This window comes from Acanthaster planci, linkage group LG01, assembly GCF_054643075.1.
Source record: "Acanthaster planci isolate LZ-2023a linkage group LG01, COTS_SCS, whole genome shotgun sequence".
NCBI lineage: Eukaryota > Metazoa > Echinodermata > Asteroidea > Valvatida > Acanthasteridae > Acanthaster > Acanthaster planci.
In genome coordinates, this window is record NC_141777.1 from 2,253,343 (window position 1) to 2,271,178 (window position 17,836).

The 17,836-nt window shown below is 44.0% G+C and overlaps 1 protein-coding gene across 5 annotated transcripts; it reads left to right on the top strand.

Moving 5' to 3' along the window:
* Positions 1 to 164: 164 nt before the first annotated feature.
* clasrp (CLK4 associating serine/arginine rich protein) lies at positions 165 to 16,611 on the top strand. Of its 5 annotated transcripts, XM_022225738.2 has the most exons (15): positions 165 to 383; positions 1,537 to 1,634; positions 2,985 to 3,163; positions 3,807 to 3,894; positions 4,746 to 4,891; positions 5,181 to 5,277; positions 5,963 to 6,041; positions 6,895 to 6,977; positions 7,751 to 7,981; positions 8,367 to 8,780; positions 9,457 to 9,502; positions 12,215 to 12,275; positions 12,759 to 12,817; positions 13,810 to 13,960; positions 14,567 to 16,611. In XM_022225738.2, exons 1-15 carry the CDS (start codon positions 285 to 287, stop codon positions 14,650 to 14,652), a joined length of 1,917 nt encoding a protein of 638 aa, XP_022081430.1. In that variant the 5' UTR covers positions 165 to 284; the 3' UTR covers positions 14,653 to 16,611. The 5 variants fall into 5 exon arrangements, 4 of the variants coding, with proteins under 4 accessions (XP_022081430.1, XP_022081428.1, XP_022081429.1 ...); XR_015427995.1 differs by lacking the exon at positions 14,567 to 16,611 and having other exon boundaries at positions 9,457 to 9,506; positions 13,810 to 13,890; XM_022225736.2 differs by having other exon boundaries at positions 13,810 to 16,611.
* The last annotated feature ends 1,225 nt before the right edge of the window (positions 16,612 to 17,836 follow it).

Consider the following 17,836-nt stretch of genomic DNA (forward strand, 5'->3'; position numbering starts at 1 on the left):
ATTTCGGTATCATTTTAGGGCAAATATGTCCAGGGAATTTGAGAGAAACTGTAATTAATTCGGTAAGAGACGAGTTTTATTTCGTGTGACGAAATATCCCCTTTCTGTGAAAAATAGAATGATCTCAATCATAGTTAGGCACCCGGTTGGCACGAGTGTTGTTTCGTCGAGCTTTAAGGCGGGATATGAGCTACCTAGTCTTTACATGGCCAATATGCCAAAGATGCCATTTTTTCCGACCATGCTGACGTTTTCAGCTGAATTAATGCATTTATAGCAGCATCATGTGGCAAGAAGCGAAGAAACAAGAGCGAAAGATACATGGAATCATTGTAGATTATAGGAAAAGAGCTGAAAGAAGGAGAGAATATTATGAAAAGATTGTAAGTGAAATCATGGAGGTAGATCTAGATGTGTAGTTGGTTGGCCTATCACTCAGAACGCATAGGCCTAAATGCGTTTAACCAATTTCGTGAAAGAAAAAGTTGGCACTATTTTATAACAGATGTTGAGGTGAAGTACACAATTTTCACGTCGAGTCAGATGTAGCAGCGGGTACTGCAAACAACTGTTTCTTAGGATGGATTGGTGTTGGGGAGATGTTAATTGAATTTTGGATTCAAGCTTGTTGGTCAAGATGTCTGCACTAGTAAGCAGGAAGTTGTGGGTTCAAGTCCCACCAGAGTACGCTTGTGGTTTTCTTCACAAGTTTGCGGGGAATCAGTGGGTACACAGTGTTACAATATATGTTGGGTAGGGAAAAAAAATCCAAAATTCAGTTGTCAACAGATACAAATACAAGCAGTTTCATGCACTGAGAATGTAAGAACTGATTTTGTTTATTGACAATAAGCCAGGTTTCCATATGGTCATTTGTAACGTGGACAGTCCACAACACGTCAGGTCAGACAGTCCGGAAGAGACGCGGTGCGATGTCATACCACCAAAAAATTAAACAAAATGGCGCCCAAACAAAACGAGTGGTACTAAGCGAGAGAAACATCGTTGTACGCCCGTCATGCCAGCGCGCGTGTTTGTATAGGCCTACTCAGCGACTTGATGCAGACATTCGGCAAAGTTGAGCCTGAGTTGTTTGGGGCTGGTTTGCGTGTGTGGCGACACTTTCGTTTGACATGTTTCCATGTGTCTGTGTTGCAGTTTGCGTTGCTCCCCGCGTTTCTCACATTGATGTGGAAACCAGGCTTAAGTTAGTTCAGTAATGCTAAATAATACCATCGGTCCTTGGTAACGTGCTTGGGTCTGACAGTGTCTAAGTAGTTGAGAGTTCAATACCTAGGCAAATCAAGGATAGTACATGTTGTACATGAAGTTGAATTAAGGTAGGTGGCATGTGTACCCACAGGATCCAAAACTGAGAGAGAAATAAGGTTTTTAACCAGAGCAAGTAGAGCAGAGGAATATGGTGAACAACTCATTTTGGAAAGGAGCCAAATGTGGTGAAAAAGTAAGGTTGGGATAGTATGTGCTTTTGTAGTGAATTTCTTCATCACCCTGTCAGTACTGTTTGTTTTGCAGAAACAAGATCCGACCCAGTTTTTGAGGGTCCATGCAACAGCATGCAAGATACACCTGGATCCTGCCGTGGCCCTAGCTGCAGAAGGACCCGGCACAATGTGAGTCCTAGAGAAATCGACAGCCAGGAATTTGAAATTGAGTACCAGGAGTTGGGTCAACGGTAGTCTCATGAAATGGTCTGCAGACAAGGCAATTTCCTGAGGCAAAATTGTGAAGTCGTACAATAGTCTGAGTGGGATTACTTAAACTATATAACTTCACATTTTATTTCTCTTAACCTTCCTATGCTGAAGTCACTCTTTGGGTCAATTAATCAGCAGCACAAAGAAGCACAGCTGTGTCGTGTTGTGCACTGCACCAACAGTCCCTCACAGGAATATCAGGTTGCTCTTTTGTGCTGCCCAACAACTGTGCTTCACTGTTTCATGTGCATCATTGTGCAGTAAACCAAATGCAGTGAAGAGGACTGCACAAAAGACCCTGGGTCATTTTGTGTTGGCCACCAACTGTGTACACACTGAACCTGTGCATGTTCGTGTTCCATGTAGAAAACACATGCACAAGAGTGACTGTTGGCATTCATGCATATCTGTGCTGTTAACCGTATGAGGGTTAATGTGTACAGATGTTATCTGTGCTGTTAACCATATGAGGGTTGATGTGTACAGATGTATGTTTGAAATTTCACCCTGGAGAATTACTTTTGATACCATTTCAATTTCATGTAAATCTCATTCAGTCATTTTGACTGACTTACCTTCAATGTATCTACTATTTACATTCGTAAATTTGATTTGCTTGGACTCAATTTAACTTCAAGGTGCAAAGCCAGTTGTGTTATTTTGAAGAATTTGGCTCATCAAGCGTGGAACACTTTTTCCAGTAAGGTCGATAACTTTTGTAAAAGTAAAGTGACTTATACAAATAATCACGATCAGTCTAGATTTTGTGCAGAACCCTAGTACACAGAAGACAGTCGATTTGAGATCGGTATGAGGCCCATTTATTAACCTAGCTCCCTCATCCTTCAAAATCTTTCATCAAGAGGGTTAGGAAGATTTTGGAGGATTGATGAAGGACTTGAGCAAAGAGTACCCGGGGAGGAAGGGTCAAAGTAGCAGGCCCTAAGGTCCAAGTACCAAAGCAGTGGTGGCTGAGTGGCTTCAGTTAGAAAGGATGCATAGAAAAAATTGTGATGCTAGACGGAAAAAAATGCTTGCCAAAGGACGTGGACTCAAGTACAAGAGTTCAGGCACATTCTTTGACATTTCTGGCTCGTCTTTTTTGTACAAACACTCAGATTCCTTCTAACTCAAATGCTCAAATATTTGCAACATATTGTCTTGTTTTTCAAACTAGATTCCTCATATGCTATGTCATTCTTGGTATACTAGTTGGACGTTCAAAGTACTTGAATACAACACAGTGCAACTTCTTTCTATTTCTAGGATGCCTTGGCAAGGAGATACCACCATTATGATTGACCGCTTCGACGCCCGAGCCCATCTGGACTTCATCCCCACCCAGAGCGTGATTTCGGCCATCTCGCCAGCTCCCCATGACCCCGACGAAGACAAGTGCTTCTATGAGCGGTATCGAACCCTAGTGCAGAATGAGGGTGCCGGAAGTAGGTGATCATTCAGTCATGTCAAACCCGATGAGCATCGTTTTAATCGCTTTTTTTCAGGGAATTGCTAGACTCCGGGAACGCAATCCAAAATGAAGTCCCCTTGAATAATGTCTAAATCAGTTCCCGGAAGCTCTCTTCTCTCAACCCACACAACAGCAGACAACCGGAGAACACAAAAGGACAAAGTCATTTGTGGCTTGCTTATACCCGATTGTAGGCCTTTACTTTCTTTTATTCTTGTTGTCGTCTCTATTTGAAGATGTGGTAATAGCTGGATCATGTGTGTGGAGTCCCCTTAACCCTTACTCCCTGGTGTCTTTTACTAGGCACAGGACCAAATCCATCAACATCCAACACTACCTGTGCAATCCACATTTCTTGCTGAAAAGTCCACCACTGGCTTGATGGTCTTTGCTGGTGGACCTTTTACATACGACTTACATGATGACATCACTGCTGTTGGGAGGGCAAAATGCACTGAATGCCCCAGCAGTGCTTCAGACCTCCTGGATTTGGGATGGTTATGGTTAATCAAGTAACTGTTTATGTGGGGTGGAAGTTTGAGGTGATCCACAAGTTTAAAGTAGCATTCGATGCATCGAGATGTGTTGATATTTCGATTTGGTTTTCTTCTTCCCAGTTTCTGAAGAGCAGTGTCTTCACCAGATCAGAGTGGACGAGATGTTCCCGGATGTGGCTGGTCAGAAGACCAATGAAGAGAAAGACAAGTTAGTTCAAAACCATTGGATTTGGTATTTAGAATGTAATCGGGGGGGAGGGGTTCTTGACAATTTGTCTTACTCACCGTTTTGGGGACCCTCTATGCATCATGCGGAAGTTGTGGCTGAAATGCACAGAGAAGCTGAGCTAAACTTGCTGATTCATATTGGGCCGGTACACACTGTGTTTTGCGTCACATGTGTTTGGGAATACCCAGGTGCTTTAACCCTAACCCCCTAGGCTCCTGCACTAGAAAGCATACTGAACCTCACAAAATCCAACAGGTTCATGTACTTGTCTATGTACTTGTACATGCAGGTTAGTGTACCAAACCTGATAAACTCCAACAGAATGAGCCTGTTGGAGTTTAAGTGATATGGTATGGATGGGTCTATGCAGTATAGGATGACTTGCGCTGAACAGTACCAAACCTGACAAAATCAAGCATAGTCCAACAATTGGTACAGCAAGTCAGACACTGCACACAATGAACCCTGTGTGTCCCAACTCACACAGAATCCAACACCATCTCCCTGGGCCTTTCATCTCAAGTCTCACAAAATTCAACAGCAGGTTCCTAAGGTACGGTACCAAACCTGCCAAAAACCTGCTGTTGGAGTATGGCAGGTTTTGGGCAGTTAGGGTTAAGCGAAACTTTCCTATGCTCAACAGATTTACTATCATGGCAGTATCATGTTTAACACCCGAATAATCCGTGTTCGTCCAAGTTTACTTAGGCGCCAGTGCTTCTGTTGAGTTCAGCGCAAGTCCTTTCCAAAGTAACTGGAAAAAACAATGGCTTGTGTCTAAGGGTGATTACTTACTCACCTAATCTTCTGGTTTCTGCCTGTCTGCTCAGACTGAAGGCAAAGAGAGCTGCCATTGGATTCACCTACGATGACGACAGCAAGGAGGCGGGGCAAGAAGAAGGGATGGAGGAGGAGGATGACAAGGATAGTGATGACGACAGCTCCTCCGACACAAGCCTCAGTGACATTGACATCGGTAGGGTGTCTTCAGAAACCCAACTCTGCTTAGATTGACTGATTGATTGATCCACTGAGAACCCGGGCAGGATTTCAGAATTGAGGAAGGTTTATTCTAGCCACCATTAACTTTCGTAGGGCGCTTGAGTTCTTTTGAAGTACTGAGAATAAATCATTTGTTATTTTTCACAAATGAAGCGTTAGATCAGCAGAACTATCTTTTAGTTGTACGCAATGACTAACATGTGACAGATTTCATAGATTTTTGTGAGACCCGCAAGCTGAATCAAATTTTACCCAATTTGTAGACATAAACGTCGACGTGGATGAACTGACAGATGAACAGAAGGCAGAACTCAATGCAGTCGGTGAGCGATATGGCATGAAGCCCAACGAATATGTCAGGTAAGACAGCGAGGTCAAGTTGACATTTTGTGTGAAATTGGACAATGGATAAGACTCCAAAGGCCAAACTGCTTTGATAGCACACCATCATCATCAGTTGACAAGTGTGTTAAAACACAGTGCTGTATTGTGCACTTTGTCAAATCTGCATGTTTCCTCACTACAGACTAGTATTCCATGTGCACATTACCCTCGTCCTTTGCAATGTCCGTGTACCACAATACGGTTCATTCACAATAGTGCGCCTCCAAGAGTTTGCAACGCATTGGCCAATCACGACGTGCGAAATCTGTTGACCCAATGCAAGGGTCGACAGATTTCGCACATCATGATTGGCCAACGTGTATCGATTATCACAGGGAATGAATAAATTAAAAACTTAAACATTATATAAACTAACCCAAAGTGTAGGCCACAGCTTGTCACCAACTATAGAGGATTTTCAGTGACGTGATTTTTGACAGTCAGCGTTCAATTTACACAGATGTGCGTGAAAACGCGCCTTCGATGTCTCTCAATATTCTGGCATACATGAAATTGCCATATAGAAATACACAGATTTGAAAATGCACACGCCTCCACAGACGTGGAGCGCTCTCTGAAATGCCTTTGCCTGTCGTGTTACGTCACGTGAAAGACCTCTCCTCCCAATGGCATCTCCTCTCTCTTCTCTGACTCTGAGTAGAATGCTGGAGAGGGACAAGAACGAACTGGACATGCAGCGGCGATTCAAGGAGATTGAAGAGGAAAAGGCCCTGTATTCAGTAAGTGCCCGAATCACTGGATGATTGGAGGGGAGGATTTGGATCCTACCGATGCAGGGCCAGGAAGAGCCAGGCATACTGTCTTGTGCATGCCACGAGGGACTTGAACACCTGAAATGGAAAGATTTCTTGAGCAGTACCAATTTTTGACGAACACTGTACTTTTAACAGCAGCAAAGGAAGGGCTCAACATCAACTGCTTATCCATATATTGCTGGGGCTCCTGGTTTTGGGCACGTAGGCTTTATATACACAAAACTGAAGAGCCCGAAACCAGACAAAAGCGCTGGGCCTTGTAACAATAGACTGTACTCGGAACAAAAGACGGAGCTGCTAGGAATTGCCAACATATTTTTAGTTGTCAATAGCGGAGGAAATCCGTCATTGTTTTGAAAGATTATACCACTGTTTGTGGCATTCAGCATGAGCAGATTACCACCGGGGACAAAAGCGTTCCAGCGCTCCAGTGATGAGTGATTTGATGAAGCTATGATTTTTTTTGAAGAATTTTGAAAATGGAAACTCTTGAAAATCACCCGGTTTTATGTCATGCAACTTAAATTACACCCTGCAGCTGGTCCACAGGTTTTTGCTTCCTCAAATGATCTTTCAAGTTGATTGCTTTTTTCCTTAAATTCCGATAGTCTTGGCTATGCCCCTGGGTCCCAATTGCACTTTGACCTTACTAAGTACACAGTGAGAGACAATGACCGATTAGACAGAGCACTGTCGCGCACAGTTTTCAGTGCAACAAGGACTTAGCCGCAATAATGCAGATCAGTTGGTCCAAGACTGCAGCACCTTGTGCGACAAAAACGACTTGAAGAGGATATCTGTTTATCCTCTCTCTCAGGGAAGAAAATCAAGGAGGGAAAGACGGATGCTGGTGGAGAAAAGACTGAAAGCCAGAGGAGGGGACAAGCTGAGCCCACCGAGGTTGGTCCCGTGGAGCTTCCTTTGTTTGGTTTTGAATTTCAGTGTTTAGAATGTATTAACGGCTGTTCACATTATTACAAACTAACTTGCTGAGGAAGTGGACACAGTCAGTGCATATGTGTATGGTACACTGCTAGAGATTAATTTGGCTCGTAGAGATTACTACAGAAAGTGGTACTATGCGTCTCAACAGGAAATGCACGTACGTTACGTGCCTTTTTACTTTAAGGCTACTGTGATGTGCCAAATCCACGTGCATGTCATGCATAATGCTCAATTGGGTGAAATACCATCGCAGTCTTGGCATCTCTTTGGATTAAGTTTAGAACTCCCACAGCTGAGGGTGAAGGTCTAAGTCATGATGCACATGATATAATCTCAGTGTCTTGAGGCGTGCCTTTTTAACCCTAACCTTCCCTAACCGCACAGAATTGAACACCAGTAAAGTGTGTGAATTTGTGGCACTGGGTACTGTACCCCAAAATTGCTTGTGCTTTAACCCTAACAGTCCTCAATCCTTCACCTTTTGGAGGACTGAGGACGGTTAGGGTTAACATGGGTTCAGGCATACCCAAAATAAACAGGGTCTAACAGTTTTTGTGCACAGTTTACCATATGGTGTTGGAATTCATGTGAAGGGGTATGGTTCTTAGTAAATCACTCTGGGGAGTTGGGGTTAATAGCGAAAAAAGGTAGCTCAACGAGTTCAAGATGTGACCAGTAGGTCGCAACGTTTGGTCAGTGGTTGAAAGTTATTTTTCTGTCCTTTGCAGCTACGCCAGTCGCGACAGCCCCACCTACCAGGACTACCGGCACTCCCGCTCCCGCTCGCGCAGTCGCTCCAGCAGCCCCGAGGACACGGGCAAGGTGACCTTCATCACCAGCTTTGGCGAGGAACAAGAGGAGGGGGAAAGGAGGCAGCGGCTGGCGGGGACCGGTAGCGGCAAGGCTGCCGGGAAGCCCTCCAAATCCCTGTCCGGGTCTGAGTCTCATGCCAAGTCACGGTCGGTTTGATTCCTTTGCATTGTCTGCATCATTTTCAACCCAGATCAAATGACCGGTGCAGTAGGGCAGGGGGCAGTTTTCAGTGTTATTGAGGTGAACAGATGTGAAACCTGTTACGTCTCACATTATTTTCTCTTCCTGAACAAAGAGCAAGTTGGGGGAAAAGTGTGTGTTGGGTGTTTTTTCAAAGATAGTTTTAACTGATGGAAAGATGAGTCCTGAACATAATCAAATGTGTTGTGAAAACAGAACCTAAATAACGAAAGTTGATGTTTTAATATAAGTAGCTAATGAGAAAAAGAAACGCATCTTCTACACTTGATGGTTTGGCTGTTATCAGTGTTGAGCACATTTTGTTGCAATGTTGATTTTTCTTCATTTCAGTAGGCATCATCGGCATTCCTCCAGTTCATCAAGGTCTCGGTCAAGATCACCAGTACACAGGAGTCACCGTTACCGCAGTAGTTCCAGATCCTCATCCCGTTCCTCCTCCAGAGGGCGCCATCGCCAAGGCTCATCCAGCTCCAGAAGTTACTCCCGATCACGTTCCCGATCCCGATCGCCCCGTCGGGCTTACCGGCGTTCGCGGTCCAGGTCCGCCGACAGGCACGGGGCCTCCCGGCATTCGTACGATCGGCACCACAGGTCAAGGTCGAGGTCCCCGCCCCGGTCATCCCACAGCTGGACGGGGAGACCCAGGTCTCGATCCCGGTCGCGGGACCGCTACCGAGGAAGATCCAGATCTCGTAGTCCAGAGAAGAGAGGTAGCAGAATTGCCGGCTCGGTGAAAAGTAAAAGGTAATTCTTTTGGGGAAAATCTGTCTCCACTGATTACAGTCAGCTCTCGTTGTGACAAGTTAAGGTTGCTGGGCCCAACCAAAGAAGCAGAATTCAAGTAAATTTTGATCCCCCAGAATTTGGTTGTTAATACAGTAGTTTGTTACAATAGTCACTGATATCAAGAGTTTCTGGCAATGAACTTCAGCATACCTCAAAATGCCTGAGGCACCATAGCTCATAAGCCTGTGGAAACCTGTAGATGGGGGAAGAAGTGACAGGTTTTGAGGTGGGTGGAAAACCCACGAGGGAAAGTCGGGGTAAAACCCATGGAATCAGGTAGGGACTGACTAACCCAATCCACCTGTGGACCAAGCCGGGAATTGAAAGCGGGCCTCGGAGGTGCTAGGCAAGGAAGGAACCACTACGGCAACCCAACTCCCCTCAATTTAATGCAGTTAACAACTAGGCAGTCTGAATTCTGTGCACAAACTTGCCTAGACTGCAGTGTGGTTTGTTTTGCTCCTAAGTACACAGTTTGTGACACCTGTCTTCACAGTGAAGTCGAATCCCAAGCTGTCCAAGTGGAGGAATGGACAGCTTTATAAAAGATACAGATTTGAAAGTTTCTGTTAAACCTTGCGTTTTCCATCCAATCCTGGAAATCCGATCGCTCCTCTTTCTTTCATCGTTGCAGGCCGGCAGAAAGTAGTGTGGGTAAAACTCCGGGCTCTGTCGACAAAGTCAGTAAGATTCTGTGATGTTTCAAATATTTCCATTTAGTTACTCTGAAATTGTTTGAGCAGTTGCTAGGTTTCAGAGGGGCCAGGCGACAGCTTTGAACAATTGTTCATTTTCGTTATTTTTCCTTTTACTTTCCCCCCTTTTTCTCTTTTGCACGGATAAAAAGTGTGGCGAATGGCATGAGGGAAATGGCTAGGGGATTTGTAGACTGGAGTAGTTGGTTATTTTCTGTCAGCGGCCAAGTTACATTTCTTTGGACGACCTAATTTTTTTCAATTTGTTTACTTCAAATTGTGTGCAATTAACGATACAATTTCCTCTGTGGTTTCTGATTTCCTCCATTTTTCCCTGAAGTCTGAGTGGCATGCCTGGTCATGGCTATCCCCTCATTCACACGAATGCTGTGTTCATTTTGGCTCTTGTGACCTATTTCTGTCTGGACTTTTGCTGTTCATGTGACCCGATGGATGATTGCCTGCAGCTTTTGCTAACGAGGTTTCCAAGATGCGTACATATTGCGCTCACACTTTGTAAACACAGGCCTCGAATTTCCTGGTTTTTTTTTTTTAGGGCACTGCCATTTGGCATTAGTGGACTGGCTGAAATAAAGAGCACTAATTCCAAACGTGAGGGTATTCCATCAGCGTACCAAAGTTATGGGCATTAATATCATCCCGTTTTTTTTCATATTGCATGAAAATGATTCAGGGCTAAGATAAAGTAGGGTACGCATTATACCTGAACATGTCCGTGATAAGTGCTGAACCAGCAGCCAAGTGCTGAAAGGCTTCGGCCTGTTTTGACTGCAGCCATTCTTTCCTCAGCATTTTGCGTACCACAAAAACTGGCCAGGCCAGTGATTTTGCACACAACAATGTACTTGAGAATTAATCAGGGTAGTCCCGATCGACCGATGTCGTGTATGTACAGTTCGGATCGCAGGCAGCGCAAAGCACTAAACTGCAAACACTACATTGGGGTGTTAGTTAAAATACTGCCACGCTGGTGCGCGGCGTGCTGAGTGTACGATATTCCCACATACACACAGTGCACGCACGCCCTGCTTTATGCGTGCATGCCATGCATTTGGGTGGTGCGGCGCTATCATGGAACAATGTTTATGTTGCTTTCCATGCCGCTTTCCGAGTACTTCGCTTCGAGTCGATATGCACGTGTAAGGCACTACAGCCGAGAGAAAAAAAGGGCACTGCCGTCTTGGTGGTGAAACACGCTCACCTTTCGGAGGCATCACGGCCAAATTGGAGGGCACCGACGGCCATGGGTGTCGTGGCCGTCGGGAAATTCGAAGCCTGTAAACAGTGGGCAGCGTTGCACATGTACATTTTGCACTTGTGGCCTAACCCATCGCCAAAAAAGGCAGCACTGGCGGGAAATAAGACAAGCAAACTATTGATGTCAATTTAAGCTGATATTCTAATGTTAACTGTATGCATTGCAACTCATTTCTGCACCCCCAATAGCAGTCAAAAGAACCGTAATATGCACCTACATTACTCAGGGCAGCATGACTCAGTTTAAGTATGGCACTGTTTCTTCTTTTTTTTTTTTCTTTGGTATGTAGCATGGGTTGCACTGGTTTTTCCCCTGGGGTGGGGGGTTTGGGCCTCATTTTTAGGGGGGCTAGTATTATGTAGCATGGGTTGCACTGGTTTTCCCCCTGGGGTGGGGGGTTTGGGTCTCATTTTTAAGGGGGCTAGTATTATGTAGCATGGGTTGCACTGGTTTTTCCCCTGGGGTCGGGGGTTTGGGCCTCATTTTTAAGGGGGCTAGTATTATGTAGCATGGGTTGCACTGGTTTTTCCCCTGGGGTGGGGGGTTTGGGCCTCATTTTTAGGGGGGCTAGTATAATAGAAGCCCCAACCCAAGGTATGCATGGACAGACTGTTGGTCATATATATGCGTAGATTCAATATTGATGCAGTGACTGCTTTAAAATTGGGCAAAGTTGACTGCATAAACGGTTTGAGATAAAGATGACTGGATTGGAAAAATAGTGTTTCGGAGGACAAAGGAAGCAGTGGTTTTCTTCCTGTGAGTTTGTCTTACTTTGGTAAAGTTCAAAAGGATGACGAGCTCTACATCCATCATTAAAGTTTTGGCTCTTGTATGATATTGTCTCTTGTCTGCAGTCTGTGTTTTTATCTTTAAGTCACTAAGTACATAAAGATTCACAATGCACTTCCTAGTTAGTTTTTTTTTCTGGAAACCTTCCTGGATCTCCAAAATCAATCAACCAGTGGTACTTTGTCGTACTAAAACTAGCCAGGGACACCAGGTCCCGTGCAGAGTAACTGTGGCTAGTCTTGAATCGATCCTCAACAGTTCTCCAACGCCTTCTGGTGCCTGTCACAACAAGACCTATACCCAGCAAGAAATGAGACGGAGGGGTACCCCCCAACATGTCCAATCCCTATACACATTCCAGACTATTGTTACTTAACACATCCCCCCAAGATGTCTGAAAGGAATTCCCCAGATTCCTGCGAGACAATGACCAACACAAAGCAGAGGGGGGGTTCTCTCCGTCTCATACCTTGCTGCATGTGACAAGACCACACTATCCTAAGCAGTCTGTGCCCCGTGCAGATTGGAGCCCTGACAGAGTTACCTCAGCTTAAGTTCGTAATTTGCGAGCAGTGACTGCCCAGTAGTGGCTGTTACCGACACCACTCTTCTGATTTCTTTCACAGAAACAGCTGACCCCAAAAGAAAGGCTAAAGCTTAAGATGCAGAAAGCTCTGAACAAACAACGTGAGTATCAGCGTTTGGGTCTTGTTCCAAGACTAGCTACTGATTTGGTTTGCTGCTGTCTCTACCTTTTGGACACAACCTCGTGAAGTTTGAATTATTTTCATGTTTCCCTTAGAACATGAATCGAAGAACAAACACCATATCATTTATACTAGTTGTAACCCCAGGCCCCATATTGGCCATCGTTAGTGAACATAAATACAAACATTTATGTAATATCTTTTTCTATGTGGTGCTTCTTACGTGGGTTTGGTAGGTGTCTTTTGAAATTATATTTTTTACTTGTTGAATTAATTGTAACTGTTTTTCCAAGTTAGGTTTTGTTCTTATTATCTCTACTTAAGAGATTAATAAAGAATTATTAAACTCTTACTATTTTCATTTAGAAACTATTAAAAATCAATCAGTCACTCGGTTGACCACTTTTATTGAAATTAAATCTGGATCATCAGTGACTGATTTTATCGTTGTCTTTTCTTATAGATAAAGCGGACAAACTTAAACAACACCAGAAACAGTCGGCAAAAGAACAAGAGCAACAGGTAAGAGACTTGACTTTTGGAGGGATTGCACACAGCTTACATTGATCGATTTTGTTTTGTTTCAAAGAGGGTTATGTTTTTGATTGATGTGTGTAAATGATACTTACATTTTGATTATTCGAGGTCCTCAGGAGAGGTTTCTCGTGATGTACAGCGAATCTCTCTCGTGGGTACAGATTTTGGGTCAAGTCCGTCCAAGTGATCACACTGTCATATGACAAACCATTAAATTGTAGTGCACCAGTCCATAACCAGACTGAAGCATTATATGCTATTTAGAAAATGGTACCAATGTGCATAGGATCAGGGTACATTTTCCAATTTTCATTGCCCGTATTAAATAAACTACCAAAGCTTTCTGCTGACAATTTTTGTTTTCGTTTTGGGTCACTTTGAAGAGTGCCAATTGACAGGGGGGAGAGGAATTGTCAGATATCAAGATTACCAACTTCACCCGGTGCCCAGTTGAATACCTCATCAAAAGAAAGGCCCAACTCTACCATTTTGGCATCGGAGAGTTAATTGATTTCCCTTGCAACTCCTTCAAAAATATTCAGTGTTTTCTTTTGAACTTAGAAAAGGTTTTGTTGGAGTTGGGCCCTTCTTTCAATTAGGTATTCAATTTTATGGTGCTTTATAACGTTGAGCACAGTTTTGCTAACCATAGCACAAAACTTTGCTTAACTGAGTAAGCGTATTTCACGGTTGCTGTGCTTGGCACAGAAATTGCATGGGCGTGCTCAGAGATTTCCATTATTGCATCACTAAGTTAAGCAGATTTTGTCCTCTGAGGTTAGCATCCCTTGTGCTGTACTTACTGCTTACAGTCTCCATGAGACATGCGCAGCCTCTCTTAGCGTAAGCTTGTGTGCCTAGCAGTGCCGTGTCATTGGGCCCTGGTGTGAGGTATTTCATCACATTGTGTTGAGGGGTGGCATGTACATAGATCACAGGCCAACTGAATCGTGTGTTTCTGTCTCCCCATTACTCAGGAGAGAGAGGAGGAGCTCCGAGAGATGACCAGGCAGTTCCGCTACAAGGAACAAGAGAGGAGGGATAGGGAACGCAGCGAGAAGGCGTGGCGAGGGCGTGCCCACAACCCTCGGTCCCGCAGCCGGTCCAGATCCCCCGAGCGCAGACGCAGTAGGCCTTCTTTGTTTGATTTTTGCCCCGCCCAACACCAGAGCAAGAATAAAGCAGCACGCCGGAAAACTTTAACGAAACCGTCCCAGACTTTCTTTGGCGCAAGTAGAGAGTAACCGATCGGCTTACACAGCATGGATATCAGGATATTTCATGTTCTGTTGTTTCTGTCTGTTTTTTTTCCACAGCATGTTGGATTATATTATGTTCAAGTGCAAAGTTGAAGCTAAGGTCCTCATTTATTTGGTGCACACAATTGGGCTTGGGGCTAATAGTGGAAGACTGTACCCTTTTGTCCTCACAGTAAGACAAAGGAAGGTCCATATGAAGATTTCACCCACATATTTTCAAAAATACTTTCCATTTTTTTGATGCCAGCATCCAGTATGGTGGAGGCTTTTTTCCGTTTTTATTTTCCGTGCATATTTTGTTGGAATTCGCTGTGCATAGTGCTCTTCCAAAGTCAGCATATGTGGGCACACGGTCCGCATAATGTTCATTTGCAGTTCAAACACTCCGTATGGGACTCGCCTCGCTGCGCATGTATACCCGAGAGACGTGTCCCTGACGTGTTGTGTCTCATTGTTTTTTGTTTTGAAATTTCAGGGTACGGACGTGACAGGCACTCACCCGCCAGGGGGCGCTCCCGTTCCCGTTCGCATTCACCACGCCCTGCCCAGTATCGGTATTGAGTATGAGTTAGTATGCAGGCCGTTGCCCGGGATCTCGCAGTCTGTCAGGTATGGAATCTGACTCATGGTTTCTCAGTCGATCGTTCCACCTATCACTTACGGATATCAATTTAGGTGTTCCACAATTGCCGTAGAAACCTAATAGAAGCAGTGATTTTTTTTCTTTAAATCCCTAGTTTGACACTTCCAAACCTGGTTCTTCCAAAATGTTGTCTACAGGGAATTAATGTTCCACCTGAAATGTTTATCCCTCAACCTATTCTATAATCATTGTGAACACCTGTATGAGGCCTCAATCGTTGAACACATATTTTTAGCGACATATTCATTGATGGTTAGTCAATATTGACAAGCTCCGACTTCATGTACATATTCTATACCGTCATCAGTTAAATAGCAGCCTTGGTTTAACTCATTTTGTATATACCTGTTACACGCTTAATACAGAAATTTAGTTATTAATGACGAGCAGTGATAGTTTTGCTAACATTAAAATTTTTAAAAGTGCTCTTCCCTATGGACCCTGTGTGTGTGGGGGGGGGTTGCAAAGTATCCGTGACATCCCGTGGAGCCAACACGTTGCATGGATATATCTGTTCCTGCTCTTATCGTAGTCCACGTTAGACTGTTGCTCGCCTAAGGCACAAGTCACTAAAATGGACTTTTGTAGTCAAATCCGTCTCAGGTCCCTGCACAAGTCCAGTCACAAGGTCATTCTGCTAGACCAGTTTTTAAACAGGGCAAACAGTGAAAAGGATTCTGTTTGTCACTGGTCATTTGAATAGCTTGTGACAATAGCATAAGATTTGTGATAGCTTTGTGGCGACTTGTGATGGGGTTGACATACAACACTGCAAGTGGCATTCATATGTTGCCCAGGTTTACCCTGTGTCACTAGCGAGAGGTCACTTGCAGGCAGAGTTCATTGGTTAATATGTAGATGGGTAATTCCAGAAATTAGGGGTCTTAAACTGTGACATTTTTGTGTCCCTGTTACATCTGACCTTTGTTATTTGACATGGAAATATCACCGGACTTGATATCAAATTATTACTATTTGTTTGGCGGGTAATTTGCATTGATTCAGCACTCTCGGTAATTAGAAAATGTGTTCTGAACTTACAAAATCATAGGTCAGATGTGACGGGGACATGAAAGAAATGGACCCCTAATTTCTGGAATTACCCACATAGTCGTGGCATGGTGGATGTAGGAAGTCATGCTCCAGCCCCACATGACCACACTCGATACAATGCCTTCAGATGCATCATGAGTTAGCTCTTGTTTCATGAATGAAAGCCTATGTGGGTTTTCACATCATCGCCAATGCTTATCCATCTCTTTTGCTTCAAATCACGGGAGAATCTACCAGTTCCACTGATTTGACAGTCTGGTCAAGTTTGGTATTTTCTAATTTGAACAGTTTAACTAACACTTCGAGTGTGATCTGTGGAATCAGCAGTTCCACTGATTTGACAGTCTGGTCATGTTTCATTTTTGGTGATATCTATGGAACTGACATTTCCACTGATATGACCATGATTTGGTCAATTAGCTTTTCTAATACGGATGATCCGAGCACTTGTAATTGTTCTTGACACTACAGGTTGAAATTGCCATCAGTCGTTTTTAGGACTAGACTAAATCCCAAGCTTTAAGTTATAAAATAAAGTTGTTATTGGTGCAAGACTTAAAATAAGGGGATCAGCATAAGAAATTAATGTGAGGAGGAAAAGTCATTTTTAAAGACAATTTGCATTTTGTATTCCAATTGAAGGGCACCGTAAGTCTTCATATGTCTAGTATGTGAGTTGTAGTTAAAACGGCTTTACATTGCATGCTGCGAAGCTTGTGTTTGTATCCGCAACGCTGTACGGACGAAAGCATGCACACGCCGTTCACACGGCATAGAATACGGTTGTGGTACATAATAAAAGGATGCGTGTGTGGTAATCAAAACACTCTGTGACTTGTGGTTTGTTGTAATTTGTCGTTGGTACAATCTCAAACTGTCTCTCTTGACAAATGCAATTAAGGCAGTGTCTTAATTTAACTGGTTGAGGCCTAGGGAAATACATATCTATGGGAAGTGGCCGCAAGCCACATGCTAACGGCTTCCATTGATGCATGTGTTTTGTGCAGCCGCAGCCGTAACTTTTGATGCAGGCTAACACGGGTTGGGGATGTCCCGTATGCCCATCGTCATTAACCACATCTCATTCCCTCGTAATTCACCCCATGGATTTGGAAGGATTTTTGTGGGATTGAGGAAGGCGGAGCCCAGTCACCATTACTACATTTGGCTACGGCTTTGAGGCTCCTTGAAAACTTGGCACAGAGCATGTGCCAGTATCCTTCACGGTAGCACAGTACATGTGGGACGATTCGGAACTATCTCCAGGAAAATACCTAGGGGGTCAGGATAAGGTATGATGCTGCGTTTGTATGCTCATCGGACACATACACTGCACGAAACTAAACGAATTGTCCAAGAATATACGACACAGCTTCAAGTGCAGAACCATCACGGTGGGCCAACTGAGCCCCATTTGCATGACTTGTCTCGCGGATATATCCCTGATTAAACCCTTGAAGAATTACAGGTGTATGTAATAGACGGGTACATGTCATGGGCGTAAATCCAGGGGGCGATGGAGGTGGGTGAATAACTTGCCCGACCACAAAAATTTGAAAAAGGGGGGGGGGGCTACATTATATACACTGTATAGAGGGCGATGTTCATGATAAAGATATTATGTACATGTATCTGTACTGCGTATCAAATTCATGCAGAATCTTACATCAGAAAGGCATATTTATGGCTTTCAACAATTGTTTTTCCCGTTTTAGTGACATTACAAACATTTTAGTCGTTGGGAAGTCCAAAATATTCTTCACAATCCACTTTGATTTTTGGCTCGCCACAAAAAGGGTGGCCGGGGGGGGTGATTCAATAGCCCATTCCCCGACCTTCCCCCATCACCCTCGACCCCAATTTCCAGCACAGGTTTATGCCACTGGTACATATAGTAATTTCAGTAAAACAACATTGTCTTGCTCGGCGACACAGACGTAGTACAAAGCCGAATTGGGGTCAAAAAGATTGGAACATAATTTTGCTTAACGGAATGCCTGTCTTCAAAATCGAAACGACGTGTGTTTTTAAAAATCGAATGTATTTTTA